This window comes from Microcaecilia unicolor, chromosome 5, assembly GCF_901765095.1.
Source record: "Microcaecilia unicolor chromosome 5, aMicUni1.1, whole genome shotgun sequence".
Taxonomy (NCBI): domain Eukaryota; kingdom Metazoa; phylum Chordata; class Amphibia; order Gymnophiona; family Siphonopidae; genus Microcaecilia; species Microcaecilia unicolor.
Window position 1 is genome coordinate 135688802 of NC_044035.1, and position 18995 is coordinate 135707796.

The 18995-nt window shown below is 38.9% G+C and overlaps 1 protein-coding gene across 1 annotated transcript in view; it reads right to left on the reverse strand.

The window, feature by feature from the left end:
• Positions 1–233: 233 nt before the first annotated feature.
• LOC115471285 (hornerin-like) overlaps positions 234–18995 on the reverse strand; it is a 32233-nt gene continuing 13471 nt past the window's right edge. The window contains exons 10-18 of the mRNA XM_030204987.1: positions 16915–17012; positions 7365–7549; positions 5990–6237; positions 4451–4561; positions 3993–4103; positions 3256–3369; positions 3027–3137; positions 1278–1382; positions 234–373 (exon numbers count right to left, since the gene is read on the reverse strand). Coding sequence (XP_030060847.1) covers positions 318–373; positions 1278–1382; positions 3027–3137; positions 3256–3369; positions 3993–4103; positions 4451–4561; positions 5990–6237; positions 7365–7549; positions 16915–17012 — 1139 coding nt within the window. The 3' untranslated portion in view covers positions 234–317. The remainder of the gene's footprint in view (positions 374–1277; positions 1383–3026; positions 3138–3255; positions 3370–3992; positions 4104–4450; positions 4562–5989; positions 6238–7364; positions 7550–16914; positions 17013–18995) is intronic.

The window sequence follows — 18995 nt, forward strand, 5'->3', positions numbered from 1 at the left end:
GAGGGACAAACCCCATTGGTTCTCTGCAATATCTATTTGACCAGGACTGTTAGGAACCTTAAGGAACCCTGGTCTGGGGTTTAGAAATTCATGCATTTGTATAGAGAGATGCACAGACAAATATAATCTCTAGTCATAAGGATTGCTTTAATATTCCAGGAAAATTGTGTGGAAAGAAAAGATGAATCTTGACAAAACAGGTTTTGGAATTAACATTAAAGATTAATCTTTTGAAATAAGTGTTATTGTCAATTTAAACACAGAGGTTAACATGCTTGTTTCTGATTTGTGGAAAGTGGAGTTTCATTGTTGCATTTTCACTTCTTTGCTCCACCTGTGCATTGTTTCTGCTGATCTGTGTTTTGACAGCCACCTAAAACAAGAACCACAAAGTTACTGTAAGTATATACAGTCACATTCTTTCTGGCTTCCATATATACTTTCTATTACTTTGGTCTCCGTTTATAAATCTACGCTACTGATTAGCGTTATGCTGAACACAGAAAAGTTGGCTAGAGAAACAGAAGAACAGGAACCTTTGCAAGCTCACAAATCATCAAACACATCGAAGGTGACAAAAGAATCAAAACTAGATTATGTCCAAATTATAAACAGTTTATTAAAACATCCAATGTCTCAACACATTGCAGCAAGTTTGTGACAGCTTTTTGCCAGGAGATACTGCTAGTGGCATATGATATTTTAATATTTGTTGCTTTATTTGAAGAGCCAGTGAGTTTAGAAACATTCAGACCTAAGACTCCTGAGGCATGCCTTTGTGGCTGAAATACGGCCCGTGTCGAGTCATTGGATGTTTTAATAAACTGTTTATATTTTGGAAATCATATAGTTCTGACTCTTGTCACCTTCACTGTGTTTGACGAATTCAAAGAAGCCCATGGGAATATAATGGGCTTCTTCACCTTTGGTGTGCTACTAATCAGTAGTGCAGTTTGTTAAAGAAGCCCGTTCTTTCTTATGAAAGGATTATTTATATATATTTTCTCGCTAATTTTATTTTCATTATACTTTATAAAAAGGTTATGTCTGTTGTAGCATAAAGTGGACACGTCAACATTAAAATTATAACTTGATCCCCAAACAGGTAAGGGTAATTTATTAAAATTGCCATTTAACTACCAGAAAATATTGTGATCAGGTTAAAAATACTGAGGAAGCTTCATAATTTCAACCAATCTAAAGAATCTATAGCTAATTATACACTGCTCTTAAAACTATTGTAAGTGCTTTTATTAAATACATTTTATGTTCATTACCTTGGCCTGTGCTTTGGGATGAATCATAAGCTCTACCTTGTGAGCACTGTGATATCTGACCACACTGACTTCCCTCATAGCCACTGTTGGAAGAGATGCTTGACTCTAAACACATGGAACAAACACAGTAGAGGAAGAAGATAAATTTTCTGATACTTTAGTCCTGTTTTCAGTAGCATGTCTTTATCCTTCATTCACTACAGTTTGCAGTTTTCCTCCATTATGAACCTCCTCCTATGTGGTTCAGTTATCGCCATACATTATCTAGATAGAAACAATGTACTATGATTCAATTTTCATCCTGCTATGCAAGTAACCTCCAGTAGGTGACACTGTTTCAGTGTTTTCTGGGATGTCCTTTCTCTTTGAGGAAAAGTCCATAAACTGCTATTATAGTTTTTGGATGGAATATAAAATAAATAAATACACAGGGAGAGCCACTACTTATCCCTAGATTTGGTAGCATTTAAACTTGCTATTTTGTAGGTACTTCCGACTTGCTGGAAGAAGGATACTGAGCTAGATGGACCTTTGTTCTCACCCATTAGAGCAATTCTTATGTTCATATATAAATTGCTTTGAGAGGCATAATCGAACAGTGCCGGCCATCTATATGGCTGGCCATCTTCGGGGCCGGCTCCCCAAAGGGGCGGAGTCAACTGTATTTTTGAGATGGCCGGCCATCTTTTCTTTCAATAATACGGTTGGGGCCGGCTAAATCTCAACATGTAGGTCAGTTTTCGGCCATAATGGAAACCAGGCCCAGCCATCTCAAACCCGATGAAATGCAAGTCCTTTGGTTGTGGAAGGAGCCAGCATTTGTAGTACACTGGTCCCCCTCACATGCCAGGACACCAACCGGGCACCCTAGGGGGCACTGCAGTGGACGTCACAAATTGCTCCCAGGTGCATACCTCCCCTTCCTTGGGTGCTGAGCCCCCCAAATCCCCCCCAAAACCCACTCCCCACAACTCTACACCACTACCATAGCCCTTAGGGATCAATGGGGGCACCTACATGTGGGTACAGTGGGTTTTGGGGGGGTTTGGAGGGCTCAAACATTTACCACCACAAGTGTAACAGGTAGGGGGGGATGGGCCTGGGTCCACCTGCCTGAAGTGCACTGCACCCACTACATACTGCTCCAGGGACCTGCATACTGCTGTCAGGGAGCTGGGTATGACATACAGACTGTCAAAACATTTTTTGTTTTTATTTTTTAGGGTGGGAGGGGGTTAGTGACCACTGGGGGAGTAATGGGAGGTGATCCCTGATTCCCTCCTGTGGTCATCTGGTCAATTGGGGCACTTTTTTGAGACTTGGTCCTAAAAATAAATGGACCAAGTGCAATTGGCGAAATGCTCATCAAAGCCGGCCATCTTTTTTCCATTATCAGGCAAAGCCGTCCATCTTGTAACCATGCCCCCATCCCGCCCCCACCCCGCCTTCTGTACCCTGCCTTGAAGTTTGGCCGGCTCCGCGATGGAAATCAGTTGGCGCCGGCCAAAATTGGCTTTCGATTATACTGATTTGGCCGAGTTCAGGAGATCGCCGGCCATCTCCCGATTTGTGTCAGAAGATGGCCGGTGATCTCATTCGAAAATAAGCTGGTTTGTCAATTATAGAATTATTTATTTTTGCCACAACCAATTTTAAAACTAAATTATTGCAGATATCCCCAATTATAATATAGTAGTCTTTAAATAGTTTCTATGGAAAAAAAAACAATGATCATGAATTTAAACTTACGTCCAGAGGCATGACTATTCTGTTGGCAGGAGCCAACTCCAACCTGAGAGCTCTGTGAGCTCTGACTCCATTGTCCCCCACAGGCACTGCTCTGGCCAGATGTGGATGTCTCTAATAATATAGAACAGAAAAAGAACCATGATTCTATGAATGTAATCATCTCTAAAGATTGCAAAATAACTTTTCAACAGCTTCCAAGGAAAAAGTATTGTAATGAGTTAAAACTTACGTCCAGAGACTTGACCTTTCTGTTGGCAGGAGTCATTTACTGTAACCTGAGAGCTCTGTGAGCTCTGACTGAACTGTCCTCCGCAGCTACTGCCCTGCCCAGTTGTGGATGTTTCTGATTGCATAGAATAGAACAAATATAAATTTGTGATTTTGTTGAGCCTTTGCATTATCTGCTTGAACAAGTCATGAACATTTATCCACAGTTGCCTGCAGTTTCACCTTCCCACTCCCTTTTTTCAACTATTTCATATGTAGACAAGCCACCATAGCTAGAAAAGACCAAAGCTGGATTTTTGGGTGCTGCCATTTTGGCGCTGTCATTTGGGCACCTATACCTTTTAGGTGCACTAATGTGCTGTTATAGAATACAAGCTGTGCACCCTAACTTCAGGCACCTAGATTTGAGTGCCCATTATTTAATTTGACCATACATACTACCATTTAGGCACCCAAATGCTTAGACTCCCAAAAATATACTATCTGGGCACCCAAACATTTAGGAGCCCAATTGGCTATGCCCAAAACATTAGGGTGCTCAAATGGCGGAACCCAAAATTCATGTACCCCAAATTGGCAGACTAGAACTCCTTTTGAGACCTACTAGATTAGATACACATCTTGAAAATGAACTATATGTGACAGTGTTTCAGAGAAAACTTTAGTCTACCTTCCTCTATGAAACCACAGCACTTTTCAGTTTCAAAGGAAAATATAATCATAATAAATTCAACTTACGTCCAGAGACTTGACTATTCTGTTGGCAGGAGCCAACTCCAACCTGAGAGCTCTGTGAGTTCTGATTCCACTGTCCCCCACAGCCACTGCCCTGACCAGTTGTAGATGTTTCTGATAACATAGAGCAGAACAAAATATGAATGTGTGATTTTGTGGAGCCTTTGTATTATCTGCTTGAAAAATCATGAATAGTTATACACAGCCACCTTAAGTTTCACCTTTCCCCTCACATTGTTTTTTTTAACTATTTCACATGTAGAGAATCCATCCTAGTTAGAATAGATAGAAATGGGAAACTACTACTCCTTCTGAGACCTACTAGAGTAGATATGCATCCTGAAACTGGATTGTATATGACACTGTTTCAGAGATAACTTTAGTCTACCTTCCTCACTGAGACAACAGCACTTTTCAAACAGTTTGAAAGGAAAACATTATTATAATGAACGTCAACTTACGTCCAGAAACTTGACTATTCTGTTGGCAGGAGCCAACTCCAACCTGAGTGCTCTGTGAGCTCTGACTCCACTGTCCCTCACAGCCACTGATCTGTCCAGTTGTGGATGTTTCTGATAACATAGATTAGAACAGATTATGAATTTGTGATTTTGTGGAGCCTTTGAATCATCTGCAGAGCAAATAATGAACATTTATACACAACCATCTGAAGTTTCATCTGCCCCCTTGCTTTTTTTTTTTTAACTGTTTCACATTTAGAAAAGTCAAAAACAGCGAAGATGACGCAAAAGAAGAAAAAAAGAAAACAATGAAGAAGAACCAAAAATGAACAAAAAAACAGTAGAAACAGGAACATTCTGAAAAGTAAAGAGTGCAAAATATACTGAAGGGAGAAAAAATATAAAAAACAAAATAATAAATTAAAAATAAAAATCAAAAAAGGAGACGACACAAGCAAAATGAAAAAATACTAAATGGATTTATTGAGGTGATATGACTCGACACAGCTGTGTTTCGGCCCAACTGGCCTGCGTCAGGAGTCTGTTACACCATGTATGTATTATCTGGTGTAACAGACTCCTGACGCAGGCCAGTTGGGCCGAAACACAGCTGTGTCGAGTCATATCACCTCAATAAATCCATTTAGTATTTTTTCATTTTGCTTGTGTCGTCTCCTTTTTGATTTTTATTTTTAATTTATTATTTTGTTTTTTATATTTTTTCTCCCTTCAGTATATTTTGCACTCTTTACTTTTCAGAATTTTCCTGTTTCTACTGTTTTTTTGTTCATTTTTGGTTCTTCTTCATTGTTTTCTTTTTTTCTTCTTTTGCGTCATCTTCGCTGTTTTTGACTGTCATTGTTTTTTGCGAAGACAGGTTTCTTCTGTATTTTTGATCACATTTAGAAAAGCCATCATAGCTGGAATAAATAGAAATGGCAGACTACAACTCCTTCTGAGACCTACTAAAGTAGACACACGCCCTGAAACTAGACTGTATATGACACTGTTTCAGAGATAAGTCTACTTTCATCCCTGAGGCCACAGTACTTTGTAAAATGTATGCAAGGAAAGCATAATTATAATGAATTAAAACCTCCGTCGAGAGACATGACTTCTCTGTTGGAAGAAGTCATTTACTGTAACCTTAGAGCTCTATGAGCTCTGACTCCACTGTCCTTCACAGCCACTTCCATGGCCAATTGTGGGTGTTTCTTATAACATAGATAGAACAGAATATAAATTTGGGGCCTGCTATAGTGTATTTGTACTTTGATTCTGGATAGTATTTGTAACTGCTGTACAGACAGATATGTCTTCCTTCATCTCAGAAACCATAAAGACTATCCTTAGGAACTGAATCCAGGTTTCCAACATAGCAGTATATCATACTGTTACAGAATAACTAGTTCAAGACCATCTCAGTAAAGTTAAGTTTAAAAATGAAATGTGACCTCTTTAACTTAAAGAAAAGTTAGCAAACTTCTAGCATCAACCACAGAACTGACAATCATTGTATCATAATGAAGTAGAACTTACGATCATAGCCTTGTCCTTTGTTTTGGCATGAGTTGCTTTGATTTTGTTGAGATGATGTCTGCTGATTGCACTGTCCTGCACCACTACCACTCTTGGCAGACATGTTTGTCTCTGTATCTCTAGAGTAATTCAGAATAAGAAAAGTGGATCTGTGAGTTTTTGGTCTGGTCTGTATGAACATGTCATTTATATACACAGGTAATGCTCCTCCCTCTGCCACATCAGCATCATTCATGTCTTCGTAAAGCCTTTGATAAGCCAATAGGAAGTTAGCATGACACACATATTTATTGTAATTCTCTAATAATGTTCTGGCCCAAAGCTAAGGTGGATCTCAGACAGTGTAATTTCTTATTTTAAATATTTAACATGACATAGTCAACCTTTATGAGGGAACCATTTTCTACATTTATTCCTCTTCTAATATCAAAGTTGTTATAAAAATCCACTGATGGCTTTGCAGATGTATTTGAAGGCATTTAAACGGCAACTGGCATATCCAGTTTTATTTGCCAATTTGACATGCATTATTGATCCTGCTGCATATAGTTTCAGAACTCACAGCATGTGTACCCCATTGGGCACATGAGACATCAACAGGGGGTATGATTACTCTGGCAGTATGCACCAGAGTAATTCAACTAACATTCCTCGCCAGTATGTCAGCTTCAGGGTTGCTTTTACCCATCATCTCTCCCTCTTACCTCTACCTCAAGTCCAGCAGCACCTCTTGATCTCTATCCCTCCCTTCCCCCTGGGTCCAGCAGCACCTTTCCTTCTTCCCAAATCCAAAAGCCCTCACTCCTCTAGGACCAGCAGCTCTCCCTTGAACTCCTCTCTGTGATCTGTCTTTCTTACCAGGTCCCTCCTCAAACTCTTTGGACACATGTTGGCTACAACAGTCATCATTTTTATAGCACGACATATCATGCGCTCCATTCAATGGGGTCTCAAAAGTTAATGGGATCAAAACAGACAAAGTTTACATCACAAAATCATTGAATTGCCAGAAATCAAACAAGGACTTACTTGGTGGCTCAACACTCACAATCTGTTGAACAGGGCACCATTCTGTCTACAATAGATCTCATTCTCACAACAAATGTTTCTCCACAAGGTTGAGGAGGCCATTTACTACAATTCCATATTCAGGGACCATGGTCCTCAAACGAAGATTCCTATCACATCTTGAGTTTCGAGCCATATACACTGTGATTCTAACCTTTTCTCATTTAATCATGCTGAAAGTGCTTCTATTACAAATGGACAATCAGGTCACAATATTTTACTTGAACAAACAAGGGAGCATGGGCTTCTTGAGCTTATACCAGCACCTGATCAGCATGGGAGAATTCCCTATGGAGAAAATGCCAACCAACAAAGTAGGGATGGGATGTAGGTCAACCAAGAACAAGTGAGACTCTGAAGTTCAATCAAAGTCTTTAATCCCAGAGAGCAAATACGAGTACAGTCAAACTCTTTATTTCCAAAGAGAACAGATACAATGGATTCGACACGGTCACATGTTTTGGCAACAAATGCCTGCCTCAGTCTAAATATCTACATTAAAAAATAAAAAATAAATACATAACATAAAAGATATAAATATAATGAACACATAATTTCATAAAAAATATATGTTAATACATGATGTAAAAATAAAATACACATATGAGAACCAGAAAAAGGAATGTGCCACAGAAAAATACCAGTAAACAGTGTATGAATAAATATAGCAAAATACAAAGTGTCCAGCAAATAGAATGAGAAGTTGAAAGAATAAAAGGACAACCCAAATCACAAGGGACGTTTTTTCAAGGAATATAGAGGTAATAGTACCTAAAAAATATATAACAAAAGAGAGACTGAATTTAACTCCCCTGTTTACTAAAGCTTATCTCGAGTTATCTGCAACAAGGCCCATTTTATTCCTATGGGCCCTGCTGCAGAAAACTCAAGCTAAGCTTTAGTAAATAATCCAAAAGTGCTATATTAAGGATCAAACTGACCTGGTAAACTGTCAAAGTCTAGTCACAAAACGGAGCACAAAACCAACTGCTACTAAAAATAACAAATAGTGAAAAATATCAGAATATTCTATTAAACAACTGCTTTATGGTAAACATCTAAAAATGAAGGCAAATGCACTCAGAAAAAAACTCAAAACAGCTATATTTTATATATAGATGTATCATTAACACTGACATATCATAAATAAGAGCCAAAACCAAGCAAATGCATTGTATATCAGTAAATAATGTTCAGAGAATAATAATATGCACTAGTTCTGAAAGACTGAGCATTACTTCCTGCACTATCACAAAGTAACAAAAGACATATCCATATCACCACAAAAAAAGGTAGTTGTCACTACAAATGCACACACACACAAAGAAAAAAATGGGATAAGAAACTCTTCTTTAAAAATACGCTATCTTATTACAGAGGAGATACTAGAAAGAAAACAAGGCTTGGGAAATGTAGGTGTGTCTAGACCTTTTGCATTCATGACACATTCTATATGTCTCTTCTCAAACCATTGGTATTGAGATTGAAAGGCAGAACTCTTCCAGCAACAAATTCCAATGCTATAGACCTTGACACTGAATATGAAATCCATATCATCTTAGATTCTATGGAACTGTAGGGCAGACTCCAGTACTTCATGGCCTGGAAGGGTTATGGACCCAAAGAAAACTCCTGGGAACCAGCGAGTCAAGTCCATGCCCTCCCTGATCATCAGGAGGTTCCACTGCATGTTGCCTAATAAACCCAAGCCTAGACTACACAGAGGAAGGTTGGAAAGGATGTTCTGTCAGTGTCCTAGGCCGTGTCCCATGCCCAGTGCCCCGACTTACCTGTGGACCTTGGTAGGGTTGGGTCCATAACAGAGCCAAGTCTTCAGAACTCAGAGCACCACTCTCCCTGGGACATCCATACTGGAAGCTGCTGGCCTAGGTGTGTACCAGTGTCTTTTTCAAGGCCCCACAGTGGGAGAACAGGCTGGGCATCTTTTGATGACATCAGGCACTGGGCCTGTTTAAGGCAGCTGTGCCCTCTCACATGCTGCCTTCGCAACAAGTCTTCCTGACTCCAGCCCTGCCTCAGAATTTCTGTCTCCTGTCCTCAGAAAAACTTGGGTGTCCCTTTCGATTATGCCCCTCCACATATATCAGAAAACTGGAGTTGCATGTGCCAGTAAAATTTTACTTATATTCTTTACCTGTGAATGGATAGAAAGTGAAGATATTGAGTGAGTACTTACGTACAGAGCATTTTCTTGAGCCACAGGGACCACGGCCAGTGTTAGTTGTAGATGACATATCATATGAAGATAGAACAGAGGGACCCAGACAGTTTCTTAGGTTAAGGTTACTGGAGTATGTGACTACAGGTTTGATATTTTTAAAACATGTATGTAACTCTAGTATGAGCTACTGTTACAATATGATATTTTGAATATCATATGATATAAAAGAAAATCTTAATGTACACACCAAATCTGGTGGAGTACTCTTATTCTGACAGGTCTTTAACAAATCCTAATGTGCTTGTGTTTTAGCTCTTGAGTATCCTTTCTCTATACACTGTATTGTGCAACCTCTGTGGTAAAATATTTGAGCCAGAGTTTTAGACTGTTTGCTGAATTCCTCTGGTACTGGGCACAATCTTTTTAATCTTAAGAATAGACTATATGGTAAATTATTTTTAAAATGTCTATTATAATTTGAATAATGCAGGTAGTTGTTTTTGTCCATCGGCTTTCTTTCTAATGTTATGGTGAACCGATATCTGTCCTTTTTAATAAGGATGTATAAAAATGAAATCTCATGTTTCAAATTGGGATCTCTGCTATTGAACCAGCTGAAAAAAAAGGCTAGGTGTCCACATTGATTTTCCAAAAAATAAGCTATCATCTATATAGTGCTTATACATGTGAATCTCAGATTAAAAGGATGTTGTACAAGATGAAACTTCTAAAATTCGGTGACATAAAGATTCACTATATCAGGATTCATAGAGGCCCCCATAGCAGTGCCCATTATTTGTTGATAAAAACTGCCTTGAAAATAAAAATAATTATTGATGTTCTAGGTCTGACTGCAATATGTACTGTGTTGCATTTTCATAGATAGGGTCCTTGTTGTGTTACTTCAATAAGTTAATGGTGTTATGGTAAATTAGATTAGCTCTATAGGTCATGAGTAATTTTTGTAGGCTTTGTGTTACAGGTACTTCACAATATATTTGGGACTGGAGAGGATCTATATTTTTACTGAGATTATTCAGACAAAAAAAAAAGCAAAGTGGACAATGGATAGCAGAAGACAACTTGCAGACCACATGCCAGTCTGGTTTTTGGGATCACAGTTCTATGGCCACAGTTCATGACTTTAAACATCTCATTTTCTTCTCCTGTCTCCCTCATATAAAACATTTTTTAAGTATGCAACATATTAAGAGCTGTTACTAAAGTTTTGGCTACCAACACCTGCTTCAGGGCTCCAAATGCCAACAGCAAACTTCAATCTAAATTATTACATGTATTAACTTTGCGAGTAATTTTCCAGCGCAATAGCTGATCAGTTTCCTACTGAAAGATTCTGAACCAGTTAATCATTAGCGATGTAATTCACACTCATTATTTGGTGGTCACAATATCTTAGAAAAAGTTATGTGCTGAGTCAATTGAATAAAAACATGACTAGCCTATATTTGAAAATGGTAGCAGAGAGGCTTTGGATGTAATGGATAAGCTGAATAACCCCAATTATACCTATTTTTAGGATAATCCCCAGTCTTTAGTACATAATACATTGCCATCTTCATTATATTATGTATTAATCACATTCTCCCGCATTGCATATCCATAGTTACTCACACTATAACAACAAACATCATAAACAGGATGAAAGAAAAATGTGGGGAATAAATGATGCACAATGAAGGCACAAACATTTCTTCATACTTTAATCACACAATAGAGACTAATTCTATAAATCTTATGCACCAAGTGCACATATAGAAATGATATATTGATACATACATTATTAGCTGGGCCTATATTATAAAAGTAAGAAATAAGTGCTTATTTAAGCCACCAAGAGAAGAAATATGCACTTATAAAAGAATCATGTTTTAGGTATGGAATAGGTGTGTAGTTTGTAGTTCATAGTTCATATTTATTAGATATACCGCAAATCAATAACACTTCTAAGCAGTTTACAATAATCAATTAAAATATGTGAGCAGACAAATGTAAGAACTTTTAGGCAGTTGTTGCATGAATTTTCTACAGAATACACACCAGAAGAGATTGTTGTTTCACACCTTTTACAATCTGGAGAGATACATCTTCACTGACATTGGATGTTGAAGCCCTCATGCAGGCAGTCACCAAAATATAGCACATTGGGTTTGATCTCTATCAATAAATTAATTTCATGCCATATTAGTTGTTGATGTCCTTCATTTGGCTTTCCTGATGTCTCCTGTCCAAGTTAGACTATACATTTTACCTATGCACTTTAACATCTTCTTCTGGAAGCTCTGAGAGAGAGGCCTTCACACACATACACAGTCGTAAGTTGCTAGTCATATGAGAAAAATACATGATGATAGAAGGACCCACTTCACAGAGTTAGACAGAGACCAGTACCATTGTTTTCTTACTGCAGATTGGAAGGTATCCAAACAGACTGACTTCAGAATCGATACAATCAGATGCTTGATCAGTGACTGCTATAGTTGAATGGAAGGCCCATTTGATCATCTGCTTAGGTAAAGGATTTAAGGGTGGTAATTCCTGGTGCATTTTCTAGGGATGATCAGATTGGAATTTTTTTTTCCAACTGGAACTTAAGGTTGGTTCAACAATTATGATCTTATTTGTCAAAAAAAGGACTTAAGGATAGTAACACAAATACTGGCATATCTGGGCTTTCCACAGGTAGCAGTTGGTCCAAAATACAATGGCATGAGAGAATGTTGACCCCTCCCCCCCATTTCTCTTTGCATTGATTGTCTATCAGGGTCTGATTTTAAAATGCTTTTCCTGATTTTTTTTTTAATTTTGAGAGAATGAACCTGATTTATTTTTTTAAGGGAGAGTATGTGAATGTTTGGCACAAGGAACCTTGGGGTCCCAAAATATTAGTTGTCTTTTGATACCTGGAGCATGAGAAGCTCACATGAAATAACCAGACGTTTTCAGTAGCAGCACCCCGGGATTGGGGTGAGTTACCTGAACTCTTTTATAATTGTACTGATTTGAGGAAGTTCCATAAGAGCCTGGCTTTTTTGTGCATAATAGAGAGAGGAATGGTATTTGAGAACATCAGTTGCTCAATATAATATATCTAAGTTTATGTGTTCTTTGCTTCTAGTCTGTTGATAGAAGTGATTTTTAAACCAAGGTTATTAATATTATTAATAATAAAAGGAAGCAAAAGTTTCATATATATATTTAGCATCAAGAAACTCGTTTAACTGAACTGGCTTAAAATAATGGACCTGATGTTCAAAAAAAGATAAGCTCCTAAATTTGTGCTCTATTTTCAGCCAAACTTAGGGCTTCTTTTACAAAGCCATGTTAGTGATTCCCACGAGGCAAATGAGAGGAAGCCCATATAAATTGAATGGGCTTTCTCTCATTTGCTGCACCGAGAATCGGTATTGTGGCTTTGTAAAAGAAGCCCTTAGGTCCTTATTCTATAAAGGTTATGCTCCTAATTTATGCTCATAAATGTATGTTCCTAAATTAGGAGCATAATCTATTTTGGAGCACAGAGTATACTACTAATTTAACAGCATAAATTTAGGAGCATAAATTATGCTCATATTGACTAAATTATCTCAGTTTTCTACTACTGGATAAATTTGGGGAATTACCTCTTTTTGTTGCCCCTCGCTTCACCTCCCCCCCCCCCCCCCAGCTCTTTACACCTACCAGAGGTGACAGTATCTTTGCTCGCTTCTCAGCAGGGGACAGTAGTGGGGATAAAGCTTAAAGAAGTCCCTAATCTGAGGTCCTCATGCACAAAACTTACTGGGCCAGCAATGTGAATTTTCAACCAGTTCCAGTTGGTTTAGCGAGCAAAGTATTTAGCGTTAAATACAAAAAGGGGTACAGTGAGAATTTTACCATTCTTGTAAACATTTGAGAATTGTATGCAAATGTATGCCAATGATCAAATCGGAGAAAGGTTTTCTTTACTCAACGTGTAATTAGGCTCTGGAATTCGTTACCAGAGAATGTGGTAGGGGCGGTTAACTTAGCAGAGTTTAAAAAAGGTTTGGACGGCTCCCTAAAAGAGAAGTCCATAGACCATTATTAAATGGACTTGGGAAAATCCACTATTTCTGGGATAAGCAATATAAAATGTTTTGTACTTTTTGGGGATCTTGCCAGGTATTTGTGACCTAGATTGGCCACTGTTGGAAACAGGATGGTGGGCTTGCTGGACCTTTGGTCTTTCCCAGTATGGTAATACTTTTGTACTTATGACCTCGTTAGCATTGAAATCAGCTCAACGCACGATGCACAGCCATTTTGTGGCAATGCACATAAAGGACTGCTCACCTTTAATGCACAAAATTTAATGGGTGGCCTGAAGCTGTCAGTAACTTTGTGGAGCTGTCATCTTCTGCACCTCCCTCCCTCCCAGTCCCATTGTCCATACACACTTTTATCTCGGGGCAACAATGACAACTAAGGGTCTGCTGTCAACATAATATCTCCATGATGTGCGTGTTATTCGGGAGTCTATTTGTGCGGGTGTGTGTGTGTGGTGGTTGGGTGGTAAAAAAAAGCTGCACATTGTTGGTTTTTATGTCAGAAATTGAAGGTGCACTGGGTCCCCCTGGGCGCAAACCACATTTTTCTGATTTGGGTGCCCTCTGGTTGGCCCAGCTGATTACAGTGAACAAGAAGAGGCTGTTTCCCCAGGGAGGGGAGAAAAAGGAATATTTTTAGGATGGACAAGGGCTGAAAAGTCATCCAGTGCCTATTCAACAGGCATGCTTCTCACGCGTGATTCTTGAGACAGCATTTGGACCGTCTCTGGGGCTATTGCACCTTCCCCCTCCCCATCTTCTTTCTCCATACACAATTTACCTCAGAGCAATAATGACAACTGTGGGCCTCCCCAATTCCTTCCTCCCTCACCCTTGTTGACCACTCTTCCTCTCCTATTCCTTCCATCCCCATCCTCAGGACTCCAATCCTCCCTCCCCCCCTGTTTCCATTGGAAAACCCTACCCTCACCCCCATGCCAGTAAAGAAATGTCCAACCTTTGTATATATTCTACCCCACCCCTGTCCTTTGTACATATTTCCCCTACCCAACATTTGAATTTTTTTGTTTGCTAAAGTAAAAAAAAAAGTGAAAATGTTCAAAATGTGTGTTCATTGTGTGACCATATAGGACAGGGTAGGTAGGTAAGCCGTGGCTAAAGTAATGAGGAGCTGGGAATATCCATGGCTAAAGTAATAAGAAGGAGGTTATTTTATTTTCTGAAATGATTATTAATAGAAATTCTATGCTGCTTCTTATCTGGCACAAAGTCTGTATCTTAATCGATAAAAACACAATGATGTCGTGTAAGCTGTTCCGGGAGCATAACAAGTCCCTGTAACATCGCTCATGCAGGAAGGGTGCATGCATATAATGTGCGCAAGAGGGAGATTATGGCAGGCGAGCCTGGAAAAGAATCCTGGGAAGGCTTCATGTTATAAATAAGCACGGCGCTGGAAGCCCGCGCTCTACAAACCAGTATGTGCATTTTGTGCATATGCCTTACACATGTTACTTGTGTTCATGTCTCGCTGCAACCGGAAACATGGATGGTAGATTCTACCTGGCACAGCTGGACTTTGAAGATGAGCCAAGGTGAAATGACAACCCAAAAAGGGAGGATCTCATCCCTTCTGTGTAACTAAGACATGGCTATCGGTGAATGATTGTGAATATGTTTTCTGAACTGTGTTACTTAACACCAATCCAGAAATAGGGCTCAAGTCTGTGGCAAGCAAGTCATAAACCAAAAGTTTTGAAATCCATACATAGGAGCCAATATTGGGGATGCATAAGCACCCAGAGCACCAAGAGAGCTGGCTTCTAAGAACCTATAATACCGTGGTCATAAAAGTCAATGCTACACTTAATTAAAATCAAAACATGAATGGAAAGGCCTCAAAAGTCTGTCATCCTCAATGAAAATGTCAAAAGGTTTTAGTACTGCCATAGACACCTTGTTCATCATTGGCCAGAAAAACCTCCAAATCTTACACCCCATTCTGTGATTTATTAATTTCTATATGCTTATATGCTTCTTATTTTTTTCTTGTTCTTTCTTGTAAACTCTGCTCAACAAAATTCTGTCAATTGATGTGCAGATATATTTGGACAAACCAATATAATAAGAAATCAGGCACTTATTTCATTCTTCCCCAATGGGGTCTCATTTAGCTGAAAAGCTTTCTCAAGGGAAACCTCCTGCATGCCAAACATTCAATGCGTTTTGTTACTTCTCAATTCATACTTCTAGTTATCAAGATTTCTCTTATTATCTGTGGAAAAGTCTGTTTATTTGAAGTATTCTATGGACCCATAGACATTGCAGATGAAGGTTCTGAAGTTTTAGCACTCTCATTTAAAATATGGATGTTGGGTCTAATTTATTGTCCTCTAGTTACAAAAAAGATGGATCCTTGTGATTTAATGGTGGAGTTATGTTCCTTGTTTACTGTTCTTACTCAAAATTTAGTTCCTGGAGATTTTAATTTACCCTGCTGTTACCAAAGTTGATTACTTCTTGTTGATCATAAAGGAAATTGGTCTTTAAGCAGTTGATTACATTCCCCATGCATGATTAGACTTATCCACTTGACTTTGTAAATAAGCCTGACAATAGTATTCATTAAGCAATGTTCCTCGGTTCACATCAGAATAGTCCGATCATAGCTGTAAAGAGTTTTCAATTGATCTGCCATCCATTAGAATTCCTTATGCTGGGCATTTATCAAACTACACAATACATGGAAAGGCTGACCACAAAATGTTTAAGACAGCAGAAAAGAAAAGCAGACGTACGTGGTAAAATAGAACAACATTTATTCAACGCAGATAGGTAAAATCAGCATATACCTTTCCTCTAACCGCCCAACATGGCCATGTTTTGTCTTCTCAATGACTGAGTCAGGGGCTTATCATGAAACCAGCAGGAACAGTCCAATGTTTTCCCTGTCTGGTTAGTGCAGTGTAGCAGAAAGAATAAGGCTCACAAGCAGTGAGCTGTCTTTCCCAAGCAGTTGAAGTCTCAGACAGGGAAAACATTGGACTGTTCTTGGACTGGATAAATGAATCAAAACATGTAATACTTGGTAGCAATAATGAAACAGTGATTGAATATTCACATTGCAAGCAGCCTGAGCCAACAGATTTATTTTCCACTGAACATAATTAATGTATGAACTTGGCGGTTAATAGTGTACTGACCTGTACAATGTTGGCACATTTAGACTGACTCTGGACAGTTCTGCACAAAGGAAATCCTTCCCTCATTATTCAATACCTTCTCTGTGAAATAGTAGTGATAAAAAAACAGGCAAGTGCATTGTTATAATATACCACTCAAAATACCAATGAAGCAAGCTAAGACTCTCCAAAGTGCAAATGTATTGTGTTTTACTTGCAGAGGAAAAGATCTTGGAGCTCCGCTTTCACTTTTGATATTGTTTCGCTATCCAGAATTCACACAATTTTCTGAAGTATGGACATCTGGTGAGCTTCTTCATGAGTCAAAAACCTCTGGCTAAGTTTTTTTTTATTTTATTTTCAAATTTTATCTTATCAGAATACTTTTCTTATACTTTATCCTTACTCAAACTCTTAGTACAGAACACAAGGTATTTATCTCTTTACAGGCGTAGACTGTTGGGAGCGCCCTACAGCGAGCTCCTGTTTCGCCTGTGCTTCTTTAGGAGCATTATCCCTTGTTTTCTGCATTTTCTGAAAGTACCCTATAACGATATAACAAAAGAGCTTTAACTGCTGGAAAGGAGAGAATTGAAACTCCATGGAAAAGCTTTAGTCTCTGTTTTTCTCTGCCACACCTTGTACCGTGTCCTGTCTGAATCTCTGCGAGGACTATTATTAACAAGATAGCGCTCTGCTTTTAAATAGATGCCGTTCTCCGCCCTCAATCATGGATGCTCTGCTATTTAAAGAGACCATCTCCTCTCTACTCGCTATTCTATATAATATAGTACCTTCGTGCTTACAGAAAGACTTTCCATTCAATGTGACTATTTAGCCCATCGGGAGTTATAGTATTCAGTCTGTTGATCCAACGTTGCTCTTTTGGATCAATTTACAATCTCGGTCTCCGCGCACGAATGCAGGAACGTGATGTATATTCGTTCCTCTGTTAGGCCTGTTGCTAAGGCCTAAGGACTGTACTTTGCTCAGTTTGGTTCTCACAAGATGGCCTAACAAGTTAGCATCATTGCAATATATAGTGCTTTTCTCAGGAGCTGAGATCATGCCTTTCATATAAGGTAACCTTGGCAGTTTCTGACAGACTGAGGATACAGTGTGAGCCTAACATGTCCAGAATATTTCATTTGGGGAGATAGACAGAGCGAGGACACAAGGGTATTGTTCTGGTTGTGCACGCTATACAGATAAGTAATTAGCCAATGGCCACCAAGTGTGCATGTGCACATAACGTCAGGAGAGATACGTTACAGGCTACTTTTTGATTCCAGTTTAGGGGAAATCACATGATTTGTGAGAAATGTAATTTACAACGGTATATATGTGATGTCTGGGACAGTGTTAGCTGAGCAGTCTTTTGTTATTCAGGATGCGAGCTGCTGACTGACAACCTGCTCCAGGGAGAGAACTATTTGTATTTGATTCTGTGAGATACCAATAAAAGTAATTACTGGTTGCGCCTAATGGAGTCTAAGTTCTTTTTCTTATTATTTTTTTCCTGTGTTTCCCCCCTCCCTGTGAGGGCTAAGGGAAGGGAGAAAGTAGCACATTTGGCGCTCTCCGACCAGGGACGTGATTGCCCTGTAATTAGCCTTAAAAGCCCTCTAAACTAATCAAAAGGAGTCAGAGCTATTTCTGCAGCTGGTTATGGAAAGTTTTACTTGGCTCAGAAAGATAAGAAGAATTACTCCGGAGATTGATATGATGTGAAGAACCTGCAGGGTTGAAGAATCTCACTGCAAAAGGCTAGGTGGCTGTGGTCACTAGCATAAGTGCAGGTGAGCTGTGTGGACGCGTCGACTGCATAAGGGGTGCATGTCTGGAATTTTGATAGACGTCTGTAAGTATTATTTTTTATGTTGATTTTGATGGGGGAAGTTCATTTTTAGTTCTCAACTACTTTCATTGAGGGTAGGAAATAGATTGTGTCTTTTAAAATAGTGTGTGCCAGTGATTCCTTAGTGCAGAAAGTCCTTGTAAGTGATTGTGGGCGTGGGAGCAAGATAAAAGCCAGTATCTGTAAGTTTGTATATTTACTGTTTTTCCTTTAATGGCTCAGGCTATTAAAATGTCATCAATATAATAATCGGGTTTTCATTAGATTCAGTTTCCTTATATATCACATATGTATAGATCGATTTGGAGAGCATTCCTCCCAGAGTTGCTTTTACTCTTTGTTCCCCTGAAGACGCCATTCTACTGCATGGCCCATGTAGGGAACTTAGGAAACTGTTTTTTTTTTTCTTTTTGTGATTGTTTGAAGATAAGCTGCGCGATAAAAGTATTGTATTGACCAGGAAGCTATACCAAGAGTCTCCATGCAAGTCAAGCAACTGGATTAAGTTTACTGTTCAAGCTAAGTAACAGCTTTATATTATTTTGCAATTTAAAGAAAGACTTTGAACAGCCCTTATTAGGAGGAGGCAGGGTGTGCTATGATGTCCATGAGGTGTTTTACTTTTTGACTCCTGAGTCTTTGTATATACACCCCAAAAAAACTGAGCACA